Source organism: Acanthamoeba castellanii (genome assembly GCF_000313135.1).
Source record: "Acanthamoeba castellanii str. Neff unplaced genomic scaffold scf7180000084777, whole genome shotgun sequence".
In the NCBI taxonomy this organism is placed as follows: Eukaryota; Discosea; order Longamoebia; family Acanthamoebidae; genus Acanthamoeba; species Acanthamoeba castellanii.
Window position 1 is genome coordinate 1,246,986 of NW_004457712.1, and position 24,350 is coordinate 1,271,335.

Consider the following 24,350-nt stretch of genomic DNA (forward strand, 5'->3'; position numbering starts at 1 on the left):
TTCCTCTCTAGAAGTTGTTGTCGAAGAGGTTCTCCATCTCCTTCATGGCGTCGACCGACTTCTGCTCCCGCTCCCGCTTGGCTTCCCTCTCCTTCAGCCGCTCCTTCTCGCCCTTCCGCAACGACGTCCTCTCCCTGTCCCTCGCATCCCTCGAGTCCCTCGTGTCCCTCGCATCCCTCGTGTCTCGCTCTCTGTCCCTCTCCCGCTCCCGCTCCCGCTCCCGCTCCCTCGCGTCGCGCTCCTTCTTCTCTCCGCTCCCCGCCTTCCGCGTCTTCTCCCTGTCACGCTCTCTGTCTCGCTCCCTCTCGCGTTCGCGTTCACGTTCTCTCTCACGCTCCCTCACATCACGCTCCCTCGCATTGCGCTCTCTCGCATCGCGCTCCCTCTCGCGCTCACGATCGCGTTCTCGTTCTCTTTCGCGTTCGCGTTCGCGTTCCCTGTCTCGCTCGCGCTCTCGGGTGTCGCGCCCGTCGCGGTCTCGGTCGCGGTCGCGGTCGCGGTTGAGGGTCTTGGACTTCTCCTTCTTCTCGGCCGGCTTGTTCTGGCGCGTATCGGCCGACTTGCTGCGGGCGTGACCACCGCGCTGGTCCTCCTGGTCATACTCGTACTCGTCCCTCCGGCCGTACTGCCCCGGCGCCGTCTTGTAGGCCCCGCCGCTGTCGTCGTAGTCGCCGCCGGCCCCCGGCGACGGACTGCGCCGGCCTGGGCTCGGCTCGCGGCCGCGGTTTTTGCTATTGTTCACCACCAGCCCGCCGGCGCCCTCAATCCGCTTGCGGCCCACAGCGGCCGCGGCCCCCGCCATGGCGCCCTCAGAGGCGAAAGAGGCCGTGATCGACGCCCGCGGGCTCGGGCCGCCGCCGATCGTGCCGGCCTTGTGCTGGGAGGCGCGCTGCATCTGGAGCGCGATCTGGTCGACGGCGTCGTTGGACTGCTTGACCCGCTCCCAGATGACCTCGAGCCGGGCCAGGATGTCCATGAAGGTGGGCCGCCGGGCCGGGTCCTGCTGCCAACAGTCGGTGATGAGGCGGGCAAAGTCGGGGTCGCAGGTGCGTGGGATGGGCGGGCGCTCGCCGCAGGAGAGCGCCTTGATGACCTGGAAGGTGGTCAGATCGGAAAAGGGGAACTCGCCGGTGAGCACCTCCCATAGCACCACGCCGTAGGCATACACATCGGCCGCCTTCGACGCCCGGCCGCCGTCCATCAACTCTGGCGCAGTCCTACAAAGTTGAATAAAACCAAATAAAAGAGTAAAGAACTGAAAGAAATAATACCCAAGTAGAGCTCGGGGCGTACCAGTTGACTGTTCCGACATCGCCCACGGTGACGCCAGCGGTCTTGTTGCTCTCCTTGGACAGACCAAAGTCTGCCACCTTGGCCACCAGGTTCTCGTCGATCTACACATTTCACATACATTCCAGCAACAAATCAGCATTCCTGCCAGCATTCGCGCATACCAGAGAACAAGTCGCTGCAGTGGTGGCACAGAGGATGAGGAAACCACGCACGAGCACGTTGAGGGACTTGAGATCGCGGTGAAGGATGGTGGGCTCGTTTTCGTGGAGGTAGGTGAGGCCGCGGGCGATGTCGCGGGCGAACTGGACGCGTTTGATCCACGGCGGCTTGAACTCGCTCACCATTTCGTGCAGGTTGCCGTTGGACACGAACTCGGTGATGAAGAACACGTTGCCCTGTTCGAGGCACGCGCCGAGGAACAGCACCACGTTGGGATGCCGCAATTCGCTGTTACACGTTGACATTGTCATTGTTACTCTCGAGTTCTGGGCCGGTTGGTCTGTATCATCAAGATTGACTTCACGTGCCTCATGGTTTCAATCTCCTTCTTGAACTGTTCAACAGATTCTTCGCTGTCGTCCAGCAGCTGTTTGATGGCCACCTTCATTCCTCGCCATGTTCTGCGCTCATCAATGATTAGTCACATTTCATATCATCTTACCGGTAAGATTGGCATGGATGAGAGATTATGATGAAGAAGGAGGCTCACCCCTTGTAGACGGCGCCGAAGCCGCCTTGGCCCAACTTCTCCCCGTCGCGTATCACCTCGCTCGACCTGATCTCCCATCTTTTGCGAATCGTCGAGTTTGAGGCCGGGTTCGAGTTGGATGAGTTGGAGAGGCTGGTCGCCGATGAGGTGGACGACAGGGACGACGAGGAGTAGCCATGGCTGGGCTGGGGGAGGCCTCGCCGGGACGATGAGGGGTCCGCGAAGTCCAACCTGTCCTCCTCGTCGAGCCACTCCTCCTCAGTCGCGCGCCGATGTCCGCCCGATCGTGATCGGGCGCGCTCCTCTGCCTCCCTCTCCCTCTCCCGCTTCTCCCTCTCATATTCTCTGGGAGCGAGCGTTCCCGGACGCTTCGACATTTTTCTTTGCTTTAGTGACCGTTTGATTAAATCTACCAGATGATGGTTGTGGTGTGTTTACAACCACCTCTTCCTCTCTCCCGGCCTTGGGAAGAAAAAGGTGAAGGCGAAATGGCATGCGCCAGGTTTGGTAAGGCCTGCCAAAAAAGAGAACGCGTGGCCAACATTGTGAAAACTAAGTTCCTTCACGCACATTCCAGTGCCTACCATTCTTTTGTATTTCATTGAAATTTCATTGACATCTGTTGAGTGCGTCGAAGGGGTATGGAATCTTGCCAATGAGGTCGTTGGCGACGAGAAACCTGCGCGGCCAGCTCGGCAAGGCTCAATCCCAATCAAAGAACGAGAAGAGGAAGAACACCTCTTCGCCTCCTATCCCAACCACAACTTCCACAGCGACAATGCGACGTTTTGCCACTCGCGCGGGAGGTATGTCTTCTTGCCGGCTGGCGGCCACCTCCGCCTTCGCCCGTCCCGCACAGTGGGCGCGCACCCTCACCAACGGTCCTCACAAGCACCTCGTACTACTTCTTTTCCCAGTTGCTGCCTATTTTTTGCATTCATTATTCAGTAATTTTACCTACGTACTGCAAAATGTAGTCGAGATCGGCGCCGCTACTCGCTTACTCGATTTTTTTTAAACCTTTCCCTTCTCCGCTTGGACGCAACGCAGGACTACAGGAAGAAGTCCTTCATCGAGCCGCTGCTGGTCGAAAAGAAGGGCGTTGATCTGATCCACGATCCCATCTACAACAAGGGCACGGCCTACCCTTACTCCGAGCGCGACCGCCTCAACATCCGCGGACTCGTGCCTCCCCGCTGCACCACCATCGAGGTACTATAGTCGTTACCTCTTTGTTCGCCATGAACCCGTGCTGTCTCTCTTACTCTCGCCGTCAACACACACATCCTCTCACTCTACACTGGTGCTGAATGTAGGAGCAAGCCAAGCGCGTGAAGACAAGGTTCGACCACATCACGGACGACCTCCAGAAGTATTCGTACATCTCCAACCTGCGCGACCGCAATGAGACCCTCTTCTACCGCATGGTCATGGACAACATCGACGAAATGGGTACGCGCAGCGCGGCGTGTGTCGTGTGTGCTTGAATTGAATTCCTTCGCCGGCCCGTGTGTGCCTTCATATGAAAACGCTGACACGCGTATACATCTGTGACCGCACACACAACAGCGCCCATCATCTACACGCCGACCGTGGGCAAGGCCTGTATCGAGTTCGGCTCCCAGTTCCGCCGCGGTACCCTCTTCTCTTTCTTTTCTCTTCGACATCGTCGTAGAGGCTTGCTTGAGGCTAAGCACCGCGTGCAGCGAGGGGCATGTATTTCTCGAGCGCGGACATGGGCCAAATGAGCGCCATGATCTACAACTGGCCCGAGAAGCACGTACGCGCACAGAGCTCTTCGACGATCTTTCCTATCGTTCGGCAGTTCGTGCTAATTCGCAACGTTGCGCTACCGACAGGTGGACGTGATCGTCGTGACCGACGGCAGCCGCATTCTGGGCCTCGGCGATCTGGGAGCGCACGGCATGGGCATCCCTGTACGGACCCCATCAAGACACCACGAACCGCCAACACAGCTCATGAGAGCGGTCGCTGATCGGTGTGCGGTCTGTGCGTCATAACCGCCATCGACACAAACAGATCGGTAAGCTATCGCTGTACGTGGCTGCGGGCGGTATTCACCCGGCGCGCACGCTCCCCGTCACCCTCGACGTGGGCACCAACAACGAGAAGCTCCTCGATGACCCGTTCTACCTCGGCAGACAGCACCGCCGGCTGACCGGGTACGCCACCAATCAGGATGCTACGCTCTGCGACTTGTGCGCGTGCGCGCAATGGGAACGGGACGCTAATGGTCGATCGCTCGATGTGTGCGCAGTGAGGACTACTACAACGTGGTCGAGGAATTCATGAGCGCCGTGAAGCTGAGGTGGCCCTCGTGCCTGGTCCAGTTCGAGGACTTCAGCAACGCCAACGCATCGAACCTGCTCGAGAAGTACCGAGACAGGCATCTCTGCTTCAACGACGACATTCAGGTAACGCTTTCACACACACACACACACACACACGCACACGCACACAACACACACGCACCACACGCACACGCACGCACACACACGCACACACACGCACGCACACAACACACGACACGACGCGCTTCTGAAGCTGACCTATGAATAATGTTGGGGTTCGTGCAGGGCACCGGGTCGGTCGCGCTGGCCGGTATTCTGACGGCGCTCCGGGCGCAGGGCAAGGCGGCCAAGGAGATCACCAAGCAGCGCATTGTGTGCCTCGGCGGCGGCAGCGCCGGACTGGGCGTCATCAACAGCTTGATCGACGGCATGGTCGAAGAGGGCCTGCCGCGTGAGGTACATACCCTCAACCCTGTGTTCAACCTCATTCCGCCCGTGTAGGGCCACTAACGACTCTCTGTGTATCGATCCATTTAGGTGGCGAACAAGAACGTGTGGGTGGTCGACGCCGACGGTCTGATCGCGCAGGGCCGTTCCACCATCTCCGACGCCCAGAAGCCCTTCGTCAGGACCGACCTCCCCAACGGCCTCAAGCTCAAGGACACCGTCGACAAGGTCCGGCCCTGTCGCCTTTCGCTGAGTGAGACCCGCTGCGACCCGCTGCTTACTAACTTGGTCTTTTCTTTGTCTTTTCTTTTCTTTTTTGACGGCACAACAGGTCAAGCCCACGATCCTGCTGGGCCTGTCGGGCGCCGGCCGAACGTTCACGGAGGACGTGGTGCGGAGCATGGCGGCCAACACGGAGCGGCCGATCATCTTCCCCCTGTCCAACCCGACCGACCACGCCGAGTGCACGGCCGAGGAGGCCTTCACCTGGACCGACGGCCGCGCCATCGTCGCCAGCGGCAGTCCCTTCGACCCTGTCCAGTACAAGGGCAAGACCTACTACCCCTCCCAGGGCAACAACATGGTACGCGCGCGTGCTGTGTGTCGTGCATCCGTGCGTGCGCGAGTTGCGCTAATCTGAGGGTTGTGTGCGTAGTACATCTATCCGGGCATCGGCCTGGGCGTGGTCTGCTGCCGCGCAAAGAAGGTGACGAACGCCATGTTCTACGCGGCCGCCAAGAAGCTGGCCTCCATCGTGCCCGAGGAGGACGTGCAGGCCGGCAGGGTCTACCCCGACATCGCCAAGATCCGCGAGGTCTCCAAGCAGATCGCCATTGAGGGTACCTCCAATCCACGCGCGCGTATCGTTAATTAATTGTACAACTGGGCCGCACGACTTACCGTGACCACACAACACACACACGCACACACACGACACACAGTGTGCAAGGAGGCGTTCGCGAGCAACCTGGCGACGATCCACCCGCCCAACAACGAGCGGGAGCTGGAGTACCTGGTGGAGAACGCCATGTACATCCCCGAATACGCGCCCCTGGTCCACGCCCCCAACATCTTCTCGCACGCCGCCGACCCCAACCCCTACGACTAGAAAACGCAAACCTCTGTGACCTCTGACCGCCGCTCTCGGCGTGTGTGTGTGTGTGCGAGGGGTGTACGTGTATGTCTGCGTGGAAGAAGAAGCGTAGAAGGCCTAACATGCACTTGTTGGTCTGTTCTTCTTTGTTGTTATTGGCACTCGTTTAACTTGTGATTTCTCTTCTTTTTCTCATTTCGGAGAGGAAGAAAACCACTTTTCTTCTTTCTTTTTAGATTTCTCCATCTTTGTAAAAAAACAAAGATGGAAGCGGAAGCACCTCCGCCGGTGAGATTATGGGGCGATTCGGGACAGGAAGAGATGCTACGACAGCGCGAGCCGCCGTCAGGCGCCCCTTCGCCTCTGCCCTTTCCATTGACCGACTTCTTCGATGTTCCGGCCACGCTGCAGATCCTCACATCCCGTTCCTTCCGTAAGGTGGAGCCTCATCTTCTATAATTTTTATAACTATTTTTTAATTAGCATTTATTCATTTATTGACTGATTCGATTTAACGACAAATCAAAAATATCAATAGGTGGCGTTGCAGTTTCCCGACGAGCTGCTGCCCTACGCGCCGGAGGTCTACCGCCACCTGCAGTCAGGCCTGGGCTCCGAAGGTACGTACCTGCAGCCAACGTAGACGGTGTCGCGGCCTTTCTCATCTGTTGACACACTGTGTGTCGTGTCGTGTGTCGTGTGTCGTGTGTCGTGTGCGCGGGTGTGTGCTCTGGCATAGTTTTGTTGTTCGTGTTGGGCGACACTTCATATGGCGCGTGCTGCGTCGACGAAGTGGCGGCGCAGCATTTGAGCGCCGACGTCATCGTACATTACGGCCGCACCTGTCTCTCTCCGTACGTCCATCGCGCACACACCGCACACACACCGCACACACCGCACACACCATTGCGCTAAGAGCAGAGATGCGATCAATCAATGCAGGACATCACATCTGCCGGTCATCTACGTCTTCGGCCGCAAGCCTCTGGACGTCGCGCATCTGGTCCAAGAATTCAAACAATCCTTCCCACTCGTCGACCAACACACACAAAACATTGAGGTACGCGCCCGCGTGTCGCGTCGTGTGCCGCGCGGTACTCATGAATAGTTCACATGCCAGGAGGGCGGTCGCGTGGTGGTATACTACGACGTGGAGTTCGCCTACGCCGCGCCGCTGCTCGAGGCCGAGCTCCGGTCGGCCGGCTACCCGGCCGCCGAGGTCGCCGTGAGCCGCCTCGACCGCTTCTACGTGCCCGCCCGGGGCCTTCGCCTCCCGCCTCTCACCACCACCACCGGCAGCGGCGGCGGCGGCTGCGGGTCGTGCGATTGTCGACAGCCCCGGGAGCAGCCTGACGAGCCCAGTGCCACGTCAGCTGTTGCTGAGGCCGAGGCTGCTGAGGTGGTGGTCTACGGGCGCAGAATTGCGGCGCCGGGCCAGGGCGGCGGCCAAGACAAGAAGCGCGACGTGGTGCTGTTCGTGGGCGAGGAGGGTCCCACGCTCACCAACTTTGTCATCACCTACAGCCAAGCCCGGGTATCGTGTGTCGTGTCGTGTCGTGTTGTGCGTGTCGTGTGGTGTGGCTGACGTGGTGCGGGCTGCAGATGTGGCGGTACAGTCCCGACAGCAGGGAGCTGCGAAGGGAGACGCTGTCGGTGAACAAGACCCTCATGCGACGGTACTTCCTCGTCGAGAAGACCAAGGACGCCGACATCATCGGCATCGTCGCTGGCACCCTCGGCGTCTGTACGCAGTCCCGCGCACGACACGACACGACACGACACGACCTGACTCGTTTGGGCAGCCAAGTACCTGCAGATCATGGACCACATGAAGCGGCTGATCAAGGCGGCCGGGAAGAAGTACTACACGTTCGTGGTGGGCAAGCTCAACCCGCACAAGCTCGCCAACTTTGAGCACATCGACATCTTCGTGCTCGTGGCCTGCCCCGGTAAGACTTTCTCGCACGCACACGACGGCTCACGGCACACGACACACGACACACGGCACACGGCACACGACACATGACACGCGCCGATTGACGTATGCGACGCCCGACAGAGAACAGCTTGATCGATTCGAAGGAATTCTTCAAGCCCGTCATCACGCCCTACGAACTCGAGCTCGCCCTCACCAAGTGCGTGACATCTAAACCGACGTTTGCCTCGAACAACTTTCGCTTATCCCGCACGACACACACCACCGCACATGACACGAAACGACCGCACACGCACCACCGCACACGCAGGGGTAAGGAGTGGACCGGAGAGTACATCACGGACTTCAGCGAGATCCTGCCCTCGCTCGCCCCCAGCTCCGCGGAAGAAGGCGCTGACGTGCCGCACAAGAACGAAGAGCCCAGCGAAGAAGAAGACGAGCCTCGCCTGTCGCTCATCGACGGCAAACTCAAGTCCAGCGCCCGACCTGGTACGTCGTGCGGTGTCGTGTGTGTGTGTGTCGTGTATCGTGTTGTGCGACTAAACTCAAGCACGCGGCGACTGGGCGCAGAGGCGAGCGGGGGCGAGGCCGGGCAGGAGCTGGTGGTGTCCGGTGGTCAGGCGCTGGCGGTGAGCGTGCCCACGGCGGCCACCTTCTTGGCCCAGCGGCAGTGGAAGGGGCTCGAGCAGAAGCTGGGCGAGACGGAGGTCAAGCTCGCCGAAGAGGGGCGGGCGGGCATCCCCAAGGGCTACACTGTCGGTGAGGATTCATCGCGCACCTGAACCTCGCGCAACAAGACCAATACGAACAAAGATAAAAGTTATGACGTGTGGGGTTGTGCAGCTTTCAGGCCAACGGGAAACACCTAGGCGAAGAACAGAGTCGCCTCAGTACTCTAGCGTAATGGATCAAAAATCTGCTTTCCCAAACAGCTCACCGCCAGTGCATTGGCCCATTCATCGATCCAAGATGGAGGCAAGCTGAGTGTGAGAGTCTAAACACGAAACCTGGATAAAATTCTCAAGGCAAAAGTTTTGCCAGAAATTAGCAAAACTACTGGAAACCAGGGCTAACCAAAACTAGTGACAGGCCAAAGCTTGTGCCAGAAATTGGAAACAACTTCCGTAAACCTGGGCATAACATCACTTCTTGGTAAACAGAAGCCACCCTGATTGTCAAATGAGATAAAAAGAGTCGATTCAGGTCCGGCGGGGATCGAACCCGCAATCTCCTGATCCGGAGTCAGACGCCTTTCCATTAGGCCACGGACCTTGATCTTGTTGTTATTGACGTCCTCACGAGTGGTTATTTGCTGACAAGCGCAGGGTGTACCTCGTGATGGATGCAAACTATGATCTCCTACTAGTCTGGAGTCATATGCACAATCACCTTCTTTTCAGTTTGAGAGATAATCCAGGAAACCATCTGCCACTGCTGTTGTGGGTGTGGTATATCTTGTTGGTGAGTAATTGGGATGTGGTGTTGAGGGCAATTGAGGGCACTTAATTGCTGCAAGTGTAGTGATTAGCATTGTGTGTCTATGTACACAGGGAGCTTTACAAAAAAAATTAAGTCAAGGCTGTCACTGTTGCACAATCACAGCATTGCACCTCCATGCTTGCATTGTTTTGGTGTGTGTGTTTGTTTGGATGAGTTGGTGGAAACAGTGCATACACAACAAAAAGAGTGAGTGCCACACCTGGACCTAGTTTGTCTTTGCAGGGCTCTTGGTGTTCTTCTTTGTGGCCTCATCGTAGCTGATGGTCTCCTCCGTGGGCACGTTGGGCCTCCCTCGCCGCACCTGTGGCGGTACAAACTGACCTGCACAACAGTGGTGGTTGTTCAGAGGCCCTGAAAACGCGCTTATAGGGAGAGAGAGTACCTCGTCCACCACCTCTTCGCCTTGGTTTGGTCTCGTAGTCGGCAGGCGGCTCAACAAGCTTCATGGGCGGTGGTGCCGAGTAGGTGGGCGCCGCGAATGATGATTCGCCGGAATCGAGATCGAGGCTGGGCAATTTCACCAACCCCGGGGCAGGTGACGTCATCTTGGCCTTCTTGCTTGGCGATGATTTTGTGGCTGAAGACGAGGATGCCTGCTCTGATGCGAATGGGGGCGGGGGTAGTGTCACCTTCTTCTCTTCCTGTTTACGCTTTCGTGCAGTCGATTGATCTGACGGTTCGTCCACCACGTTCATGACGTCGTCTTTTGTCTGCTGCACCTCCTCCTGCTCGCTGTCATCGTCATCTCCATAGGCTCCCAGCAGTGCGTCCATCGTGCTAGATGTCAAATTGATCAATTTTTGATCTGAAATGAACATTTCTTTTTATTTTCTCTTTGTTTTAGCTTTTGACTTCCCGTTGACCACTCCTTTGGTGACACTGGCAAGGTGAGCCAAGATCGATTCATTTGCTTCATTCATTCATCACCATCATGATCGAGTTTGGGATTCTGGTGGCGTATGTCGCCATCATAGTTATGGCCATGGTGCCGATTTGGATCGGTTCGCACCAGTCTCTTGAGCAGAAAATGGTACACGGCTCCCCAGATTCGAATGGCGCCAATCGCGATGAATTAAATGAGCTGACTTTGCGTCGCGGGCCGAAGGTGGAGACGATGAAGGCCAAGGACGCCTACATGTTTCCCGTCGTGGGCAGCTGCGTGCTGTTCGGGCTCTACCTCTTGTTCAAGCTCTTCTCCAAGGAGTACATCAACATGCTCCTGACACTCTACTTCCTCGTGTTCGGCGTCATGGCCGTCGGTGCCACCCTGCGGCCATTCATCGCCCCCTTCTTCTCCAAGTCGCTGCAAGATGAGAAGCCCAAGACCTTCAGCCTCTTCTCGGTCGCCTTCGAGTGGACCGTGATCGACATCTTCGCCCTCGTGCTCGCCACCGGCATCGGCGCCTGGTACGTTCTCACCAAGCACTGGATCGCCAACAACATCCTCGGGCTGGCCTTCTCCATCCAGGGCATTGCCCTTCTCTCCCTCGGCAGCTTCCAAACCGGCTGCATTCTGCTCGTACGTACCATTCATTCATTCATTCATTCATTCAATCCATTCTTTCTTTTATTTAAATGTGCTAATTTCGAATCTTGATTTTGGCGATTTGCGTGTAGTCCGGTCTCTTCGTGTACGACATCTTCTGGGTGTTCGGCACCGACGTGATGGTGACCGTGGCCAAGTCCTTCGACGCGCCCGTCAAGCTCCTGTGGCCCAAGGACGTCTTTGCCGAGCAGCTCCACTTCAGTATGCTCGGTCTGGGCGACATCGTCATTCCTGGTGCGCTACTTTTCTGCGCCCATCTTCTCATCTTTTTTTCATCTGTGGCTGGCCTGACCTTGTCCCTGTTGTTGTGTTGTGTTGTGTTGTGTTGTGTTGTGTTGTGTTGTGTTGTGTTGTGTTGTGTTGTGTTGTGTTGTGTTGTAGGCATCTTCATCGCTCTCATGCTGAGGTTCGACGTGGTCCGCGCGAGGAAGCAGAAGGCGAAGAAGAACTTCCCCAAGCCCTACTTCAATTTCACCTACGTCGGCTACTTCCTGGGCATGGCCACCACCATCGGCGTCATGCACGTGTTCAAGGCCGCTCAGGTACCTTGATCCCGCACTACAACCAAACACGCTGATGCTCATCGGCGCTGACGACAAACACACACACACACACACACACACAACAACAACAATGCGCAGCCTGCCCTGCTCTACTTGGTGCCGTACTGCATTGGCTCGTCGGTGCTCGCGGCCCTACTCCTCGGTGAGGTGAAGGAGCTCATCTTCTTCTCCGAGGAGAAGTCGGAAGAGAAGAAGCAGAAGAAGACGGACTCGAACCCCGAGAAGAAGGCCAAGAAGGCCAAGAAGCAGCAGCCTAAGGAGGCCAACGCCCCCAAGAAGCAGCAGCCCAAGGAGGCCAACGGTGCCCAGAAGCCCAAGGCGAACGGCGAGAAGAAGAACAAGAAGGAGGCCAACAAGGCGCAGCCCAAGAGCAAGCAAACCACCAAGGCCAAGTAGTTGCCCTCTTTTCTCTTCTTCCTCTGTACATGCCTTGCACATCGCTACATCGCGCGTAGCGACTCGTTCAAAAGACAACATCATACTTTCTCCTCACTACACTCAAGGATGATGGTTTACTTTTTGTCAATGGTGATTGCACATCAACCCTCACCTCCCTCGCCAACGTCGTTTCGCTTGTCATCGTCGTCACCGTTGTCATTGATGTGATGGTCGCCGAGTCGGGCCAGGCGAGCCGCGAGGGCTCGCAGCTCGGCCTCGACCTTGCGCTTGGAGTCGGCCAGAGACGAGATGCGCGACGACGACTGGCGGAGCGTGGCCTCGAGGCGCGCGGTCTCTTCCAGGTCGGCCTCGTTGAGCGTCTCGTAGATCTTGAGCACCGACACGATGCCGGCCTGCTGGCGGTCCTCCTCGCCCAGCATGGCCAGGATCTGGTCGAGCACGTTGCGCTGCCGCTCGCTCTCCTTCTCCCACAGCGCGCGCATAAGCATGTCCGAGAACATTGCGAACATCTGCGACTGCAGCAGCCGCTGGAAGAACTGTCGCGCCTCCTGCACCGCACACCAAGCACGACACGACACGACACACGCGTGAGCAACACGCATAGCTTGTTGGGGGAGAGAGTGCAAACCTCTTTGGTCCACAGCTTGAGGAGGTCGGCCATGTGCTTCTCGTTCTCGAAGTTGAAGTCCACGAGGCCCACCACGGCGATCTTTTCTGTGATGCTGTCCATCAGCTCCTGGTGGAACGAACGCAACACCTGGAAACACACACACAACGCGACAAACACACACACACACACACGACACACGCCGCACGACACACGGTAAGTCACCATCACTCGACCAAAAAGGGGCGCAAAGGCGCACCGCAAGGAGTCGGTGGACGGCGAGCTTGTCGGCAGGCGTGTTGCGGGTCGGGTAGAGGGTCCAGTCGGTTGTGTTCTTCTCATCCGCCTTCGCGTTGCCCGCATTGGGCGCCAACTCGGCGTACACCTGCTTCAGCTCTCGCTTCCTGCGCGTGTGGTGTCGTGTGTGTCGTGTCATTTCTAATGCGACACGACAAGACACAAACCGCACACACCATCGCACACGCACACGCGCGAAAAGGAGGAACTGTACAGTTTGGCGTCGAAGGGGAAGGGCGGGAAGACGGGCGGTAGGAGGAGCGAGTTGGTGTTGCAATTGACGACCAGGCACTCACCGACCGTCCGCAGCCGCTCGCCCTCGAGCCGCTGCACGCCCACCAGGTAGGGCACCGGCGACTCGATCACCTCGATCAACCCCGCCGGCAGGATCGGAATGAACACGCCCTGCCACACGAACGGTCGCAGCAGCGTGGCCATCGACAGCCTTCATGTCGTGCGGCGAGTGCGGTTGTGCGTGTGCGGTGAGTTGTTGGGTGCATCGCACGCGCACACACACACGCACTCGCACACGCGGGAGTGGGTTGTGCATACATGATGCAGGAGAGGACGCCCAGGTTTTCGCAGACGACGATGACGGAGCATTCGGTGAGGAGCGCGCGCAGGAGGAACATGAAGTCGGTGAGCGAAAACGCCCGGCAGATGCACGGCACGCCCCACTCGGCCATCATCGTGTCCTCGTCACCCACCTGCCGGTGACCTGACCATGTCAGCCAAGCCGCACACGGCACACGGCACACGGCACACGGCACACGACACACGGCACACGACACGCACACGCACCGGACAGGTGTAGTTCTGCTGGAGGGGGTCGGGGAGGGTGAAGGAGAGGCCCGACGCCGCGGCTTCCTCGTTGAGGAGGACCTCGTAGTAGGCCTTGACCACCTGGATCACCATGTTGTCGTCCGCGAAGCCGCTCAACGGGTCAACAGCGCCGCCGTTTCCGGTGACCTTCGCGGGCGGCGTCGTCGGCTGCTGCAGCAGCTCGTCGTCGTCGTCCAGCCCGCTCATTCCGATCTGCAGCAGTCGCTCGGCCGCTGACGTGGCAATGTTCAGTGTCGACAAATATAAAAGCAAAGCCGAGTAGCGGATGTAGGAGGTGGTGACAGAGGAGGGGGGGGGTTGGCGCAAGGTACCCAGAACGCTGTAGAGGACGGAGAAGTGGAGTTCGAAGAAGGGGAAGCGGGAGAGGAGGCAGTAGCAGCGGAGCGTGCTGGTCTTGTTGGTCCGTTGGCCGCCGCGCGAGCGCACCGCGCCCTCCACCCCCACCTCCTCCCGCTCGCCCATATCTTCCCCCACAGCCACCTCCTGATTGCCTTCGGGCGTCGTAGCAATCACCACCGGCGCCGCCTTCCTCGCGAACGTCGGCCTCCTCTGCACAGCCAAACCCCATCGTCAGTCGCACACGACACACACGTCATCATCATCGCACACGCACACATTGCACGACACACAACGATCAAGACACGACACGAACCTCGAGCATTTCGAGGCGACGAACGCAGACGCCGTAGAGGACCGTGTCGCCGGCGGTGATGCGGAACACGTAGGAGAAGTGGGAGCTCTGGATCCGCTTGAGCGAGTCAAAGACGATCTCGTTTTCGGCGCTCATCGAGTGCGAGGCCAGGATGTCCTTGGTCGGCACGCCGTGCGGGAAGCAGAAGCGGCCGACCTGGTCCGACGACAGCGGAATGTTGGGGAATTTGAAGATCAGTTCGGGCGCCCGCACGTCTTCGGCGGCGACGGCGAAGGGCGCGGGCGCGGGCGCGGGCGGTTGGGTTGGTCGGGTCAATGTCAGCAGCCTCGACCGCGGGCGGGACGACGGTGATGATGGCGAGGGCGATGTGGACGACGATGACGAGATGATGCCAGCGAGATCGGTTAGCGATGTCGATGACGAGGAGGTGGAAGTGGACGATGATGAAGATGACGAAGATGACGATGGCTCCATGCTCAAAGCCGACGGGCCGACCACGATGAAGTGTTCGAAGAGGTGGCCCTCGCGCTTGGCCGGCTTCGTGTGCGTGGAATTGCTGCGGTGGGAGGCCGGCATTAGCGGTGGGACGTATGCACGTGTGCGGTGGTGCGTGTGCGATAGAGTGCGCGTGTGCGTGTGCGTGTGCGGTGGTGCGCGTGTGCGTGTGCGTGTGCGGTGGTGTGCGTGTGCGGTGGTACGCGTGTGCGGGGACAGTCCGACATGTAAACATACCTCTGACCAACCAGGTCTAGCTTCAACAGGTTGCCCTGCGACCAAAATAAATCAATATAATAAATCAATAAATAAAAACCGATTTGCTTGTTTCTTTCTTTCTGTTGTTTATGCTTTGGGCTTCGAGAAAGGAAGAGGGGCGGTGCACTACCTTCTTCTTGGCTGGTTGGACCTGCTCCATGACTTCGACATACCGGTCCTGTTGTTCGAGGGTGTACCGTCGAGATGTCTCCTTGTTGGACTTAAAGTTTAGCCTCTTCATTGCGGCACTCGCCCGAAAAGGCTAAAGATCTGTTGCGAGGTGGGGAGGGAGGACTGATCTGACACTCCTCACTTGAGGAAGACTGACGACGCCGTAGTTGTTGTTGATGATGATGTCGTTTCCGTTGTGGTTGCCTTCGTCGACACAGAAGCGTAACGGTCTGGTGCATTTTTGCACCAAGGACGTCAAATGCCATAAAAGGGATGTTAGGTTCAACCGCGTTGCATTGCCACACAATCCCTGTGTGCGTGTGTCGTGCGCACACGCACGCACACACACGATTGGGCCGGATTGGTGTGAATTAGTATCCATTGTATTGTGTACGTGTGCAACAGGACAACACTCACACCACCTCGCTCTGCTCGCGCTGCGCTACGGGAGGAGGGGAGGACGTCGCGGAGGCGGTGGAGGAGGAGGAAGAAGAAGAACCCTCCTTCTTTCGGTTGTAGTTGTCGATGATCTGCTGCCACTGGTCCTTGACCGACACAGCCGGGGCTGCCTTCGCCTGGAACTTGACGCCGTGCTTCAGCTCGTACACCTAGTGGTACACCATCAGCAGTAGCGAGTAGCGTGAGCAAACACATGGCGGGTAGAGCAGGCTCGCATGGTGGCACGGATGGGAAGCGGACGGACAAGCCACTTCACTCATGTTGAAAGATGAAAGATGGAGCGAGCAGCGGGCGCGTAGCGGCAGAAATCGGAGTTTAATGATGTGAGAAGGGAGAGGGCACCTCCTTGAGCCGCTCCTTGAGCTGCAGGCCGAACAGCGAGTCAAGCTTATGGTCCTTGGTGTAGAGGATGTAGTTGTCCAGCCCGCCCATCTTGTCGATAGTGCGGAGAGCTGCCGTCGTCACATTGATGTGGAATGTTTCGTTCAGCAGCTCACTGAAGAGCTTCTTCTTGTGCACGTTGGGCTTCCACGTCCGTCGCGTGCTGCATCAAATTGTTGCGATTAAAAATTGATACAAAATTAGCCGGAGGGGGGCGGGCCGTACAGCTTGTGCGAGAAACTGATTTGGTTGCCGAAGACCACGGTGCGGCCAGCGAACAGGCCCCTTTGTGACCTCTTCGTCCAGCCTCGGCAGGTCGTCTCCTGGAGTGCACTTCTTCGGATCATCTTGGTTGAATGATTAATCAATCGCAACCTTGGCGAGAAAAGTCGTGTTTTCTTTTTCTTTTCTTTTCACTTGGCTCTGGTGTTGGTGGCGAGAGCGGGCGCGAAGAGGGTGAGTTCGGCAGAGACGGGCGGAGGTGGCCGGCGGAAGGCGAGCCACTGGTTGATCTGGGCCACCAACCGATCGCGCTCGGTGACGTCGGTGGGCAGACCGCGCTCGTCGCACGCCTCCAGCAGCTCCTCGTCCGTCAGCTCAGTCGGCCACCTGTCTCCCTCCTGCACCAACAGCTGCACGCACGACACGGCGATGGTCAGTACACGCCGCACGACACACACGTTGCACACCGCACGACACGACACACGCCGCACACACACACCTTGTCGTCGTGCTGGATGCGGGAGGCGTGGAGGATGAGCTGGTTGGCGCAGTGGTCGAAGGTGGGGAGGGGCAGCGCCGAGAGGCCATAGAAGGTGCACAGGGCGCGCAGCTCCGCCGGGCACAGCCACAGCGTCGAGCCCAGCCACGACCCCAGCGAGGCTCCGCTCGATCGCCTCGGCTCCAGGTCCAGCAGCTTCAAGTGCGTCGCGAAGTAGCGGTCGAGCGGTCGCAGCTGCGTCAGCGGAATCGCTTCTCCGGCTGCTGCCTGCTGACGTCACAGCACCACCATCAGCTCCACTTGAAAGAACGAAGAAGAAATGAACGAAGAACGCGATGGTGGGTGCGAACCCGGTGAATGAAGTCGAGGAGGAGGTCGCGTTCGCGGGCCGACGGACCCTCCGTGGCGAGCAGTCGCTCGCTGAGGGCGTCGCGCAGCTGGCGGGCGGCCTCCACCTTGACCTTCTGCCGCTTCTGCATCTGCGCCACCCGATAGCTGACACACCCCTCGTCAGCCACACATCCGTGCGTGTCGCACCGTGTGTGCGGTGGTGCGTGTCGTGTGTCGTGTGCGGTCTGTACCTGGAAGAGTGGTACGTGGAGGGAAGGAAGCCGGGGAAGAAGCGGACGATGACGGGCAGGGCGTAGGCCGAGAAGGGGAGCATGAAGAAGGCGAGGAAGGGCACCAGCGCGCGCACGTCGTCAGCCACCCGACGCACGAACCGCGTCTCCCGCCGGCTCAGCGCCACCGACCCGTCGGCTGCCACCCCGCCGCTGGCCATGGACTCGCGAACCCGGCGCCGCAGGGCACGAGCCGCGCCGGCGTCGACCCAGAGCTGCCGCGTGCCGCCCCAGTACTGGGCCCACATGGCCTTTGCGCCGGCCTTGGCCCGCTCGGCCCAGGACTCGCTACTCGCGACCGCCGACAAAGATGAAGATGAAGATGAAGGAGATGGAGATGAAGGAGATGGCGAAGAGGATGAGGTTGATGTTGTAGTGGTTGCAGAGAAGCGACGAGCGAGAAGGGGAGGCAGCGGTCGGAAGGGGGTGGCGAGTACGCCGGTGGGGGACGAGAGCAAAGCGAAAGAGGAAGAGAAGGAGGAGGAGACGGGTGACGGTGCCAACACCAGGCGGCGGGCGGCTCCGAGACCAGAGCGACCGCACTGGCGCATAACGACGCCGTCGACGGCAGCAGCGGCCGAGGTGGTTCTGGTCAAGCGTCGCATCTCCAGTGATCTCCTAAAGTCTGGTTCGCGGCCGTTACTGGTGCGCAAGGCTGGTGCTCGAGTCTCTGGTACCGCGGCTTCCAAGAAAAGGGCACACACCACAACCACAGAGCACGGGCTCGACAAGAAGGCCAACTAATAATAAATGAAAATAAATAATGAAAATGATTTCCATAACTCGACGTAATAAAGAACAAATAATAAAGAATAAAGAAATAGAAAATAAATATATTTTCATTGTAGAAATCCACTTCTGTACAGGTATCAGGCGGAGCGGAGGGCACGCAGGACGAGTGGCGTGTAGAGGTGTATGAGCAGCCACACCAGGCAGATGCACCCCGTGAGCACACAGATGAAGATGAAGATGGCCTTTCCCCCCCCCAGCGTTAGCGACGGCACAAACACCACACACCCACAAACGCACGACACACAACATGTTGTCGCGCACCGCACGGCACGCGCATGGCACGCGAGTGGTGACGCGCACGACACGCGCAAGTGGAAGTGGTAATTGCTTACGTCGTCATAGAGGAGTCGAGCGGCAACGACCATGGCCGCGCAGAAGGAGATGACGCCCAGCATGAGGAAGATCGTGGGGATGCCGAGCACGAAGGAGAGCGAGCGGATGAACTTCTTGTTCTTCCGATCGGGGATCGCGTTCAGCGCCCGGTAGAACGAGAGCGTCAGCAGGATGCCGAAGAAGTTGGACGCCAACGCCACCACGATGAAGATACCTATAACGATCACTGGAGGTCAGCGCATCTTGCTCCTGTGTGCGGCAGTGCGTGTGCGGTGTGCGGTGTGCGTATGCGGTGTGCGTGTGCGGTGTGCGTACCGAAGAGCGTGGGCATCCAGGTGGCGTTGCCGTCGACCTTGGTCTGCGGCGGGTCCATATAGATCTGGACGGCGAAGCCGGCGATGAGGGCCATCAGCACGCCGTAGTTCTGCCATTCGCCCACCAACCGCGCCCTCCTGCACCACACGTCGTCAGTTCTCAATTTCTCGTAACCCAGGCTGGCAGCGTCATCGTACCTTTCGGCGGCGTCGATGTGAACGTTGGCGAGGTCGAGGTAGCTCTGTCGAAAGACGAAGATGCCGAGGAGCCGCTTGAGCCGCCGCTTGAACCCGGTGTCGCGCTCGATGATGGGCTCCTCTTCCAGCCCAAGGCGAACACGCCCGACGGCGACCGCTTCTCCATGGTCGGCGACGGCGCTCGCTCGCCGCCGAGCCCTCCATCGTCACCATCTTGGTGGCCGACAGCGCCGCCCGTGGCTCGATCGAGGTCTTTCTGTGCTGACGTGCTCTGCATTCCCCGGCTGGAGGTCTGTTCGTGTTCTTGTTCTGGTGTGTTGATGGTGGTGTTGGAGTAATGGCAGGCGTTAGAGCTCACGGGGTAGAAGAGAGGATCATGGTGGTCGTCTGCGGGCGCCCACGGAGATGAGATTGGCGATAGGGGGGACATGTCAACACATAATGTCTAGGAGAATCAGGCCGAATGTCTCACTTGAGGCAATGTAGTGTTTCAGCCCGAAATCCGCCGCCTTCTCCCGAGCCCTGAGTTCGAATCCCACCACTTCTCATTATCCATGATTGCACAAGTCGGGAAAATTCCGAGCAAAAGAAACAACAATTTCGGCCAATCGCCGAGTTGTAGAAAAGTCGTAGAATGGGATATTGTGTCGACATGGTTAAGTATAAATGGCGGTGACGAAACGGCAAGAGGCATTTTCGATTCACACCCTGTACAGTTCACTACCCACCACCGACATGGTGCTGCTAGTCGAGTAAACCATTCACCGATTTCACACCCTCGCGTCTCAACGCACAACCCCTCCCCTCACGCCGTTCCCTACATTCTTCTTTCGCCCCTTCGGTGGACCACTCGCGACGCGAGATGCTCACTCGCGAGAACATGCCACCCTCTCTAACCTCCGTTCGGCGATTCGCGCTCTCGATGGCTGTTTCGATGCTCTAGTCTCGAATCTGCCCTTTCCGTCCCTCCTAATTTCATCCTCGCGCCCATCAACACATCCGATTCGCGGGTCCGAAGCTCGAATGCGTCTGGATCGCAACTATGCAGCAAATTTCTCTGCAGAATGCCTTTCAACCAGCGCGGATCCCACGCACCTGTCCCTCGTGCTCCTGAGTCGATCCTCCTTCGTGGTGGATAGCCGAGCCTCCATTCTCGCTCGCGCTCGAGTCCATCCAATCGTCCCCGGTGGTCAGCTGCCCCGCAGCAGGAAGCGATGGTGCCGTGACTTCGCACAGTCATCGTACTCGCGCACCGAGACCATCGAGAGCTCATTCCGCCTGGCGCGCATGATCGTAGCTAATCAGCAGACCCCCTCACGTACGTAACGACGCTCGACACCGGTGGCGACCGAGTTCGACAGCGCCCCTCCTCCTCCGCTCCGATTCATCACTCCCTCCTTTCACAGCCTTTCTGTTCTCGGCCCTACACCCCGTCTTCCGCCTCCGCATCTTCTTCACCTCTCTTCTTCTTCATCACGCCCCAACGGTACATTCTCGCCAAGCTTCGTGTTCCCTGCCCCGCCTTGCCCTGTTCTCCAGATCCCGTGGACCCTCGACCTACGTGCCCCGCTTCATTCCGACCGACCGACCTACGTGCCCCGCTTCATTCCGACCAACCGACTTACGTGCCCGCTTCATTCTGACCGACCGACCGACGCCTTCTACGTGTGGACCCCCGACCGACGCCTTCTACGTGTGGACCCCCGACCGACGCCTTCTACGTGTGGACCCCCGACCGACGCCTTCTACGTGTGGACCCCCGACCGACGCCTTCTACGTGTGGACCCCCGACCGACGCCTTCTACGTGTGGACCCCCGACCGACGACGCTGCCAAAGCCATTCTGCACTCAACCCCTACCCTGCTCCTCCCCTTCAGACTGCCCCGTGGATCCCTACCTACGTGCCTCCGACCCTCCCGAAGTATCCACCCAAGTTCCTGGACCTACCCTACCCTACCTACGCTACGACGACCTTTCTCCTACCTCCTTTCCCAGTCATTCAACCAAGCGCCCCCCGCTCTGCCCCTTCAGGCCTGCCTCGTGGACCCCGGCCTACGAACAGTGCCCGCAACTCCGCCCCCCCCCCCGATACACCAGCACCGACCTCTCCACAACGACCTCTACGCACCGCCGCCCCGACTCCACCAGTTGCATTGACCTAACTCGCCCGCCTTGCGCTTGCTCACCGCCCAACTCGCCATTCAGCCAACTTGACCTGACGACGACGACTGCCGTGCCTCTCCCTGCGTTTTCTTCCTCTGCTCCCCTACTCTCCCCGTTCGCTTGCCCTATCCTGCTTCCAGACGAGTCAGCCCTGTGCTCCCGCCCATGACCATAATGAACACGCTCTCGAACCGCCCGAAGACCCACACGACCGACGCCCTCTGCCGCGACCGCGACCATCAAGCCTTCGACGCCCTCTGCCGCGACCGCGACCATCAAGCCTTCGACGCCCTCTGCCGCGACCGCGACCATCAAGCCTTCGACGCCCTCTGCCGCGACCGCGACCATCAAGCCTTCGACGCCCTCTGCCGCGACCGCGACCATCAAGCCTTCGACGCCCTCTGCCGCGACCGCGACCACACGACCGACGCCCTCTGCCGCGACCGCGACCATCAAGCCTTCGACGCCCTCTGCCGCGACCGCGACCATCAAGCCTTCGACGCCCTCTGCCGCGACCGCGACCATCAAGCCTTCGACGCCCTCTGCCGCGACCGCGACCATCAAGCCTTCGACGCCCTCTGCCGCGACCGCGACCATCAAGCCTTCGACGCCCTCTGCCGCGACCGCGACCATCAAGCCTTCGAGACGACCACGCGACCATCAAGCCTTCGAGACGACCACGCGACCATCAAGCCTTCGAGACGACCACGCGACCATCAAGCCTTCGAGACGACCACGCGACCATCAAGCCTTCGAGACGACCACGCGACCATCAAGCCTTCGAGACGACCACGCGACCATCAAGCCTTCGAGACGACCACGCGACCATCAAGCCTTCCAGACGACCACGCGACCATCAAGCCTTCGAGACGACCACGCGACCACCGCGGCCCTGCCTTCGAGACGACCACGTCGATCATCCATCGCCCAGAACAAGAACACAACTACGGGACCCTCATCCCCTCTCAATGTCACGGGTGGCGAGGAGGTCAGTGTAAATCACTCCGCACCTCCTCGCCGCCTGTGGGATTGAGAGAACGTGAGAGGCGCGTGTTGAGTGTTGCTCGCCCGCGTCCAAAATTGTCAGCCTTTATTAACGTTTTTTATTTTTCCACCCGCGGGTGGTCGATTCCGCGCTCAGCAGTTGGGGTGGCCGGGGATGTGGGTGGCCTTGGTCATGCCGCTGCTCACGTACTTGTAGAACCCGTAGAGCTTGGCCATGGCCGGGTCGTTGTCGGTCTTCTGCTTCATGTCGAGCCACTGAGCCGTGTCGAGCGGCGCCGAGAGGCCGTACGCTGAGACCATGTCGTACTCTTTCTTGAACGTCAGGCTGCCCTGCGCGTTGGCGGCGTCGAGGTTGGCCCAGTAGGTGATCACGTTCATGATCTCGTACGACGACGAGTCGTACTCGATCACGCGCAGCGACGGGTTGTACTGCGGCAGCACCGAGGGGGCCACCAGGATGGCACCCGCCTGGTTCTTCAGCACGTACAAGTGATCCTGCACATAAATAAAATACAAATAAATAAATAAAATACAAATAAATAACAAGGAACAATAATGAATTAATGAATAAAAAAATAAAATAAAATAAATAAATTGTGTGGTGGGTACCGAGTGCTTGTGGCCGAAGAGGTGGCCGACGATGATGTCGGCGTAGTTGGCGGTGATGGTTTCGTAGGCCGCCAGGCACGAGTCAAAGTAGTAGTCCTTGTGGGGCGGAACGTGGCCCGTGAGGTAGGCCTGCAAGGTGGATTGGAGGGCACGGGTGTGAGGTGCGATGAAAGTGAGCGGGATAGTGGCGGCGATGAAGGGAGGCGCGCACGCACCTTCTGGCCGCTCTGGCGGATGGCGCTGAGGGTCTGGTCGAGCCACGCGAACTGCTGGGCGCCGGGGTACTTGTTGTGGCTGCACGACTTGGTCTCCGTGTTGAACTGCACGCACCCAACAGAGAAGAAGAAAGGGTGAGTGCCCCTCTGCCACCTCGAGGCACGCGCGCGACTGATATTGATGGTTGTTACGTACGCTGGCCCAGTAGATCGTGTTGAGCGAAATGACTACCCGTGCGATCATGCGCGTGTGCGGTGGTGCGTATCGTGTCGTTGGTCGTGTCGTGTCGTGTCGTGTCGTGTCGTGTCGTCAGCAAGGGTTTGGTTATGGGGGTGATAGGGGGGAAGTTACTCTGGAGTCCGGGAGCCACCTGGGTGGCGAAGTAGCCGCCCTGGCTCATGGTCTGCTGGCTGGCCGGGCTCAGCCACTGCCTCCAGTTGGCCGTCAAGTTCGACAAAATCTGCGCCGACCCAGCCATCACCAGCACCAGCGTCAGCACCGCGTTGTGGTTTGCTTGTTTGTTTGTTTGTTTGTTTGTTTGTTTGTTTGGTGGTGGTGGAGCGGAGGGTGACACAATCGTGTACCGCGTTGGGGCCGGGGCCGAGGCTGTCGTGCGGGTAGACGTCGTTGTTGCCGATCGACGGCACGAGCGTCAGCGACGGGAACGACTGCTGCATCCATTGCGTCACCTGTGTGTGCGAAGCGCGTGAGTGTGCGTGTGCGTGTGTGCGTGTGCGGTGTGTGCGGTACCTGGGTGTTCTCGTAGAGGATCTCGTCCTGGGAGGTGGGGAGGAAGGCCTTGTCGCGGTTGTGCCTCGCGTTGTCGCCGGTCCACACCACAAAGTCAAGAGGTCCCAGGGAGCGAGCGAACTGCAGGGCCGCGGTCACGAGCGGGTACGGCGAGTCGCACCCTGTGTCCGTAAAAATAAATAAATAAAAATAAAAATAAAAAGCAGTGATAATAAACCCTCAAAAGGAAACAAGTAATTACTTATTACTATTTTTTCACACAAATAAATGAAGATAAATAATTGCCAAAAAGGAAAATGTGAGAAAACGAACCGCGAGCGCCGAAGGTCCCAGCCTGGTCGTCTGCGGCCACGAGGGTCCGGCGACCGCCGTGGGAGTGGCACAGGTCCGTCACGCTGGTGCCCACCACGTAGAACTTATCTGCACAGATGAAATATAAACAATTATAATTAATATTTTACAATAAAAAGCTATTAAAATTAACAGTTCCTCAATATAATAAAACGAAATAACGGTTGTAAGAAAGATGTACCCCAGTGGATGTCGGTGATGTGGAGGAACCTCCGCGTCTGGCCGGCGGAGGCCGTGGCGCACACGAGAGCCAACAGCAACACCGCCGCGAGGCAGGCCCACCGCAGCGAAGTCATTCTCTGCGCCCGCACTCCGGG

The 24,350-nt window shown here is 58.6% G+C and overlaps 12 protein-coding genes across 12 annotated transcripts; 4 read left to right on the forward strand and 8 right to left on the reverse strand.

The window, feature by feature from the left end:
• Positions 1-7: 7 nt before the first annotated feature.
• Positions 8-1,757, reverse strand: ACA1_295860 (protein kinase domain containing protein; the record flags this gene model as incomplete). Its single annotated transcript, XM_004368197.1, has 4 exons — positions 8-1,093; positions 1,139-1,217; positions 1,294-1,394; positions 1,506-1,757. 4 exons carry the CDS (start codon positions 1,755-1,757, stop codon positions 8-10), a joined length of 1,518 nt encoding a protein of 505 aa, XP_004368254.1.
• A 241-nt stretch (positions 1,758-1,998) lies between these two features.
• On the reverse strand, positions 1,999-2,379 carry ACA1_295870 (uncharacterized protein; the record flags this gene model as incomplete). Its single annotated transcript, XM_004368198.1, has 1 exon — positions 1,999-2,379. One exon carries the CDS (start codon positions 2,377-2,379, stop codon positions 1,999-2,001), a length of 381 nt encoding a protein of 126 aa, XP_004368255.1.
• A 401-nt stretch (positions 2,380-2,780) lies between these two features.
• ACA1_295880 (NAD-dependent malic enzyme, putative) lies at positions 2,781-5,869 on the forward strand (the record flags this gene model as incomplete). Its single annotated transcript, XM_004368199.1, has 13 exons — positions 2,781-2,900; positions 3,053-3,214; positions 3,319-3,454; positions 3,572-3,637; positions 3,709-3,782; positions 3,862-3,939; positions 4,043-4,185; positions 4,281-4,437; positions 4,600-4,770; positions 4,852-4,989; positions 5,093-5,344; positions 5,417-5,600; positions 5,703-5,869. The coding sequence occupies 13 exons, from the start codon at positions 2,781-2,783 to the stop codon at positions 5,867-5,869; spliced, it is 1,848 nt and encodes a 615-aa protein (XP_004368256.1).
• Positions 5,870-6,118: 249 nt separating this feature from the next.
• ACA1_295890 (diphthamide biosynthesis protein 2, putative) lies at positions 6,119-8,572 on the forward strand (the record flags this gene model as incomplete). Its single annotated transcript, XM_004368200.1, has 10 exons — positions 6,119-6,292; positions 6,405-6,474; positions 6,594-6,708; positions 6,797-6,914; positions 6,963-7,388; positions 7,457-7,598; positions 7,657-7,803; positions 7,914-7,989; positions 8,101-8,279; positions 8,361-8,572. 10 exons carry the CDS (start codon positions 6,119-6,121, stop codon positions 8,570-8,572), a joined length of 1,659 nt encoding a protein of 552 aa, XP_004368257.1.
• Positions 8,573-9,495: 923 nt separating this feature from the next.
• ACA1_295900 (uncharacterized protein) lies at positions 9,496-10,063 on the reverse strand (the record flags this gene model as incomplete). Its single annotated transcript, XM_004368201.1, has 2 exons — positions 9,496-9,611; positions 9,673-10,063. The coding sequence occupies 2 exons, from the start codon at positions 10,061-10,063 to the stop codon at positions 9,496-9,498; spliced, it is 507 nt and encodes a 168-aa protein (XP_004368258.1).
• A 158-nt stretch (positions 10,064-10,221) lies between these two features.
• ACA1_295910 lies at positions 10,222-11,795 on the forward strand (the record flags this gene model as incomplete). The annotated part of the gene is made up of 5 exons (XM_004368202.1): positions 10,222-10,320; positions 10,396-10,809; positions 10,908-11,070; positions 11,218-11,378; positions 11,478-11,795. 5 exons carry the CDS (start codon positions 10,222-10,224, stop codon positions 11,793-11,795), a joined length of 1,155 nt encoding a protein of 384 aa, XP_004368259.1.
• Positions 11,796-11,938: 143 nt separating this feature from the next.
• Positions 11,939-15,191, reverse strand: ACA1_295920 (DENN (AEX-3) domain containing protein; the record flags this gene model as incomplete). Its single annotated transcript, XM_004368203.1, has 10 exons — positions 11,939-12,346; positions 12,427-12,555; positions 12,665-12,809; positions 12,917-13,147; positions 13,255-13,409; positions 13,504-13,757; positions 13,857-14,094; positions 14,198-14,753; positions 14,930-14,964; positions 15,078-15,191. 10 exons carry the CDS (start codon positions 15,189-15,191, stop codon positions 11,939-11,941), a joined length of 2,265 nt encoding a protein of 754 aa, XP_004368260.1.
• A 343-nt stretch (positions 15,192-15,534) lies between these two features.
• On the reverse strand, positions 15,535-16,012 carry ACA1_295930 (ribosomal protein L28, putative; the record flags this gene model as incomplete). The annotated part of the gene is made up of 2 exons (XM_004368204.1): positions 15,535-15,729; positions 15,923-16,012. The coding sequence occupies 2 exons, from the start codon at positions 16,010-16,012 to the stop codon at positions 15,535-15,537; spliced, it is 285 nt and encodes a 94-aa protein (XP_004368261.1).
• Positions 16,013-16,374: 362 nt separating this feature from the next.
• On the reverse strand, positions 16,375-17,550 carry ACA1_295940 (LETM1like protein; the record flags this gene model as incomplete). The annotated part of the gene is made up of 4 exons (XM_004368205.1): positions 16,375-16,593; positions 16,683-16,949; positions 17,033-17,177; positions 17,264-17,550. The coding sequence occupies 4 exons, from the start codon at positions 17,548-17,550 to the stop codon at positions 16,375-16,377; spliced, it is 918 nt and encodes a 305-aa protein (XP_004368262.1).
• A 621-nt stretch (positions 17,551-18,171) lies between these two features.
• ACA1_295950 (uncharacterized protein) lies at positions 18,172-19,105 on the reverse strand (the record flags this gene model as incomplete). Its single annotated transcript, XM_004368206.1, has 5 exons — positions 18,172-18,276; positions 18,427-18,641; positions 18,743-18,879; positions 18,940-19,058; positions 19,082-19,105. The coding sequence occupies 5 exons, from the start codon at positions 19,103-19,105 to the stop codon at positions 18,172-18,174; spliced, it is 600 nt and encodes a 199-aa protein (XP_004368263.1).
• Positions 19,106-21,276: 2,171 nt separating this feature from the next.
• On the forward strand, positions 21,277-22,100 carry ACA1_295960 (uncharacterized protein; the record flags this gene model as incomplete). The annotated part of the gene is given in 2 exon segments (XM_004368207.1): positions 21,277-22,079; positions 22,091-22,100. The coding sequence occupies 2 exon segments, from the start codon at positions 21,277-21,279 to the stop codon at positions 22,098-22,100; spliced, it is 813 nt and encodes a 270-aa protein (XP_004368264.1).
• Positions 22,101-22,239: 139 nt separating this feature from the next.
• ACA1_295970 (Ser/Thr phosphatase family superfamily protein) lies at positions 22,240-24,329 on the reverse strand (the record flags this gene model as incomplete). The annotated part of the gene is made up of 8 exons (XM_004368208.1): positions 22,240-22,602; positions 22,717-22,845; positions 22,932-23,036; positions 23,303-23,392; positions 23,517-23,621; positions 23,683-23,843; positions 23,995-24,102; positions 24,215-24,329. The coding sequence occupies 8 exons, from the start codon at positions 24,327-24,329 to the stop codon at positions 22,240-22,242; spliced, it is 1,176 nt and encodes a 391-aa protein (XP_004368265.1).
• Positions 24,330-24,350: the final 21 nt, after the last annotated feature.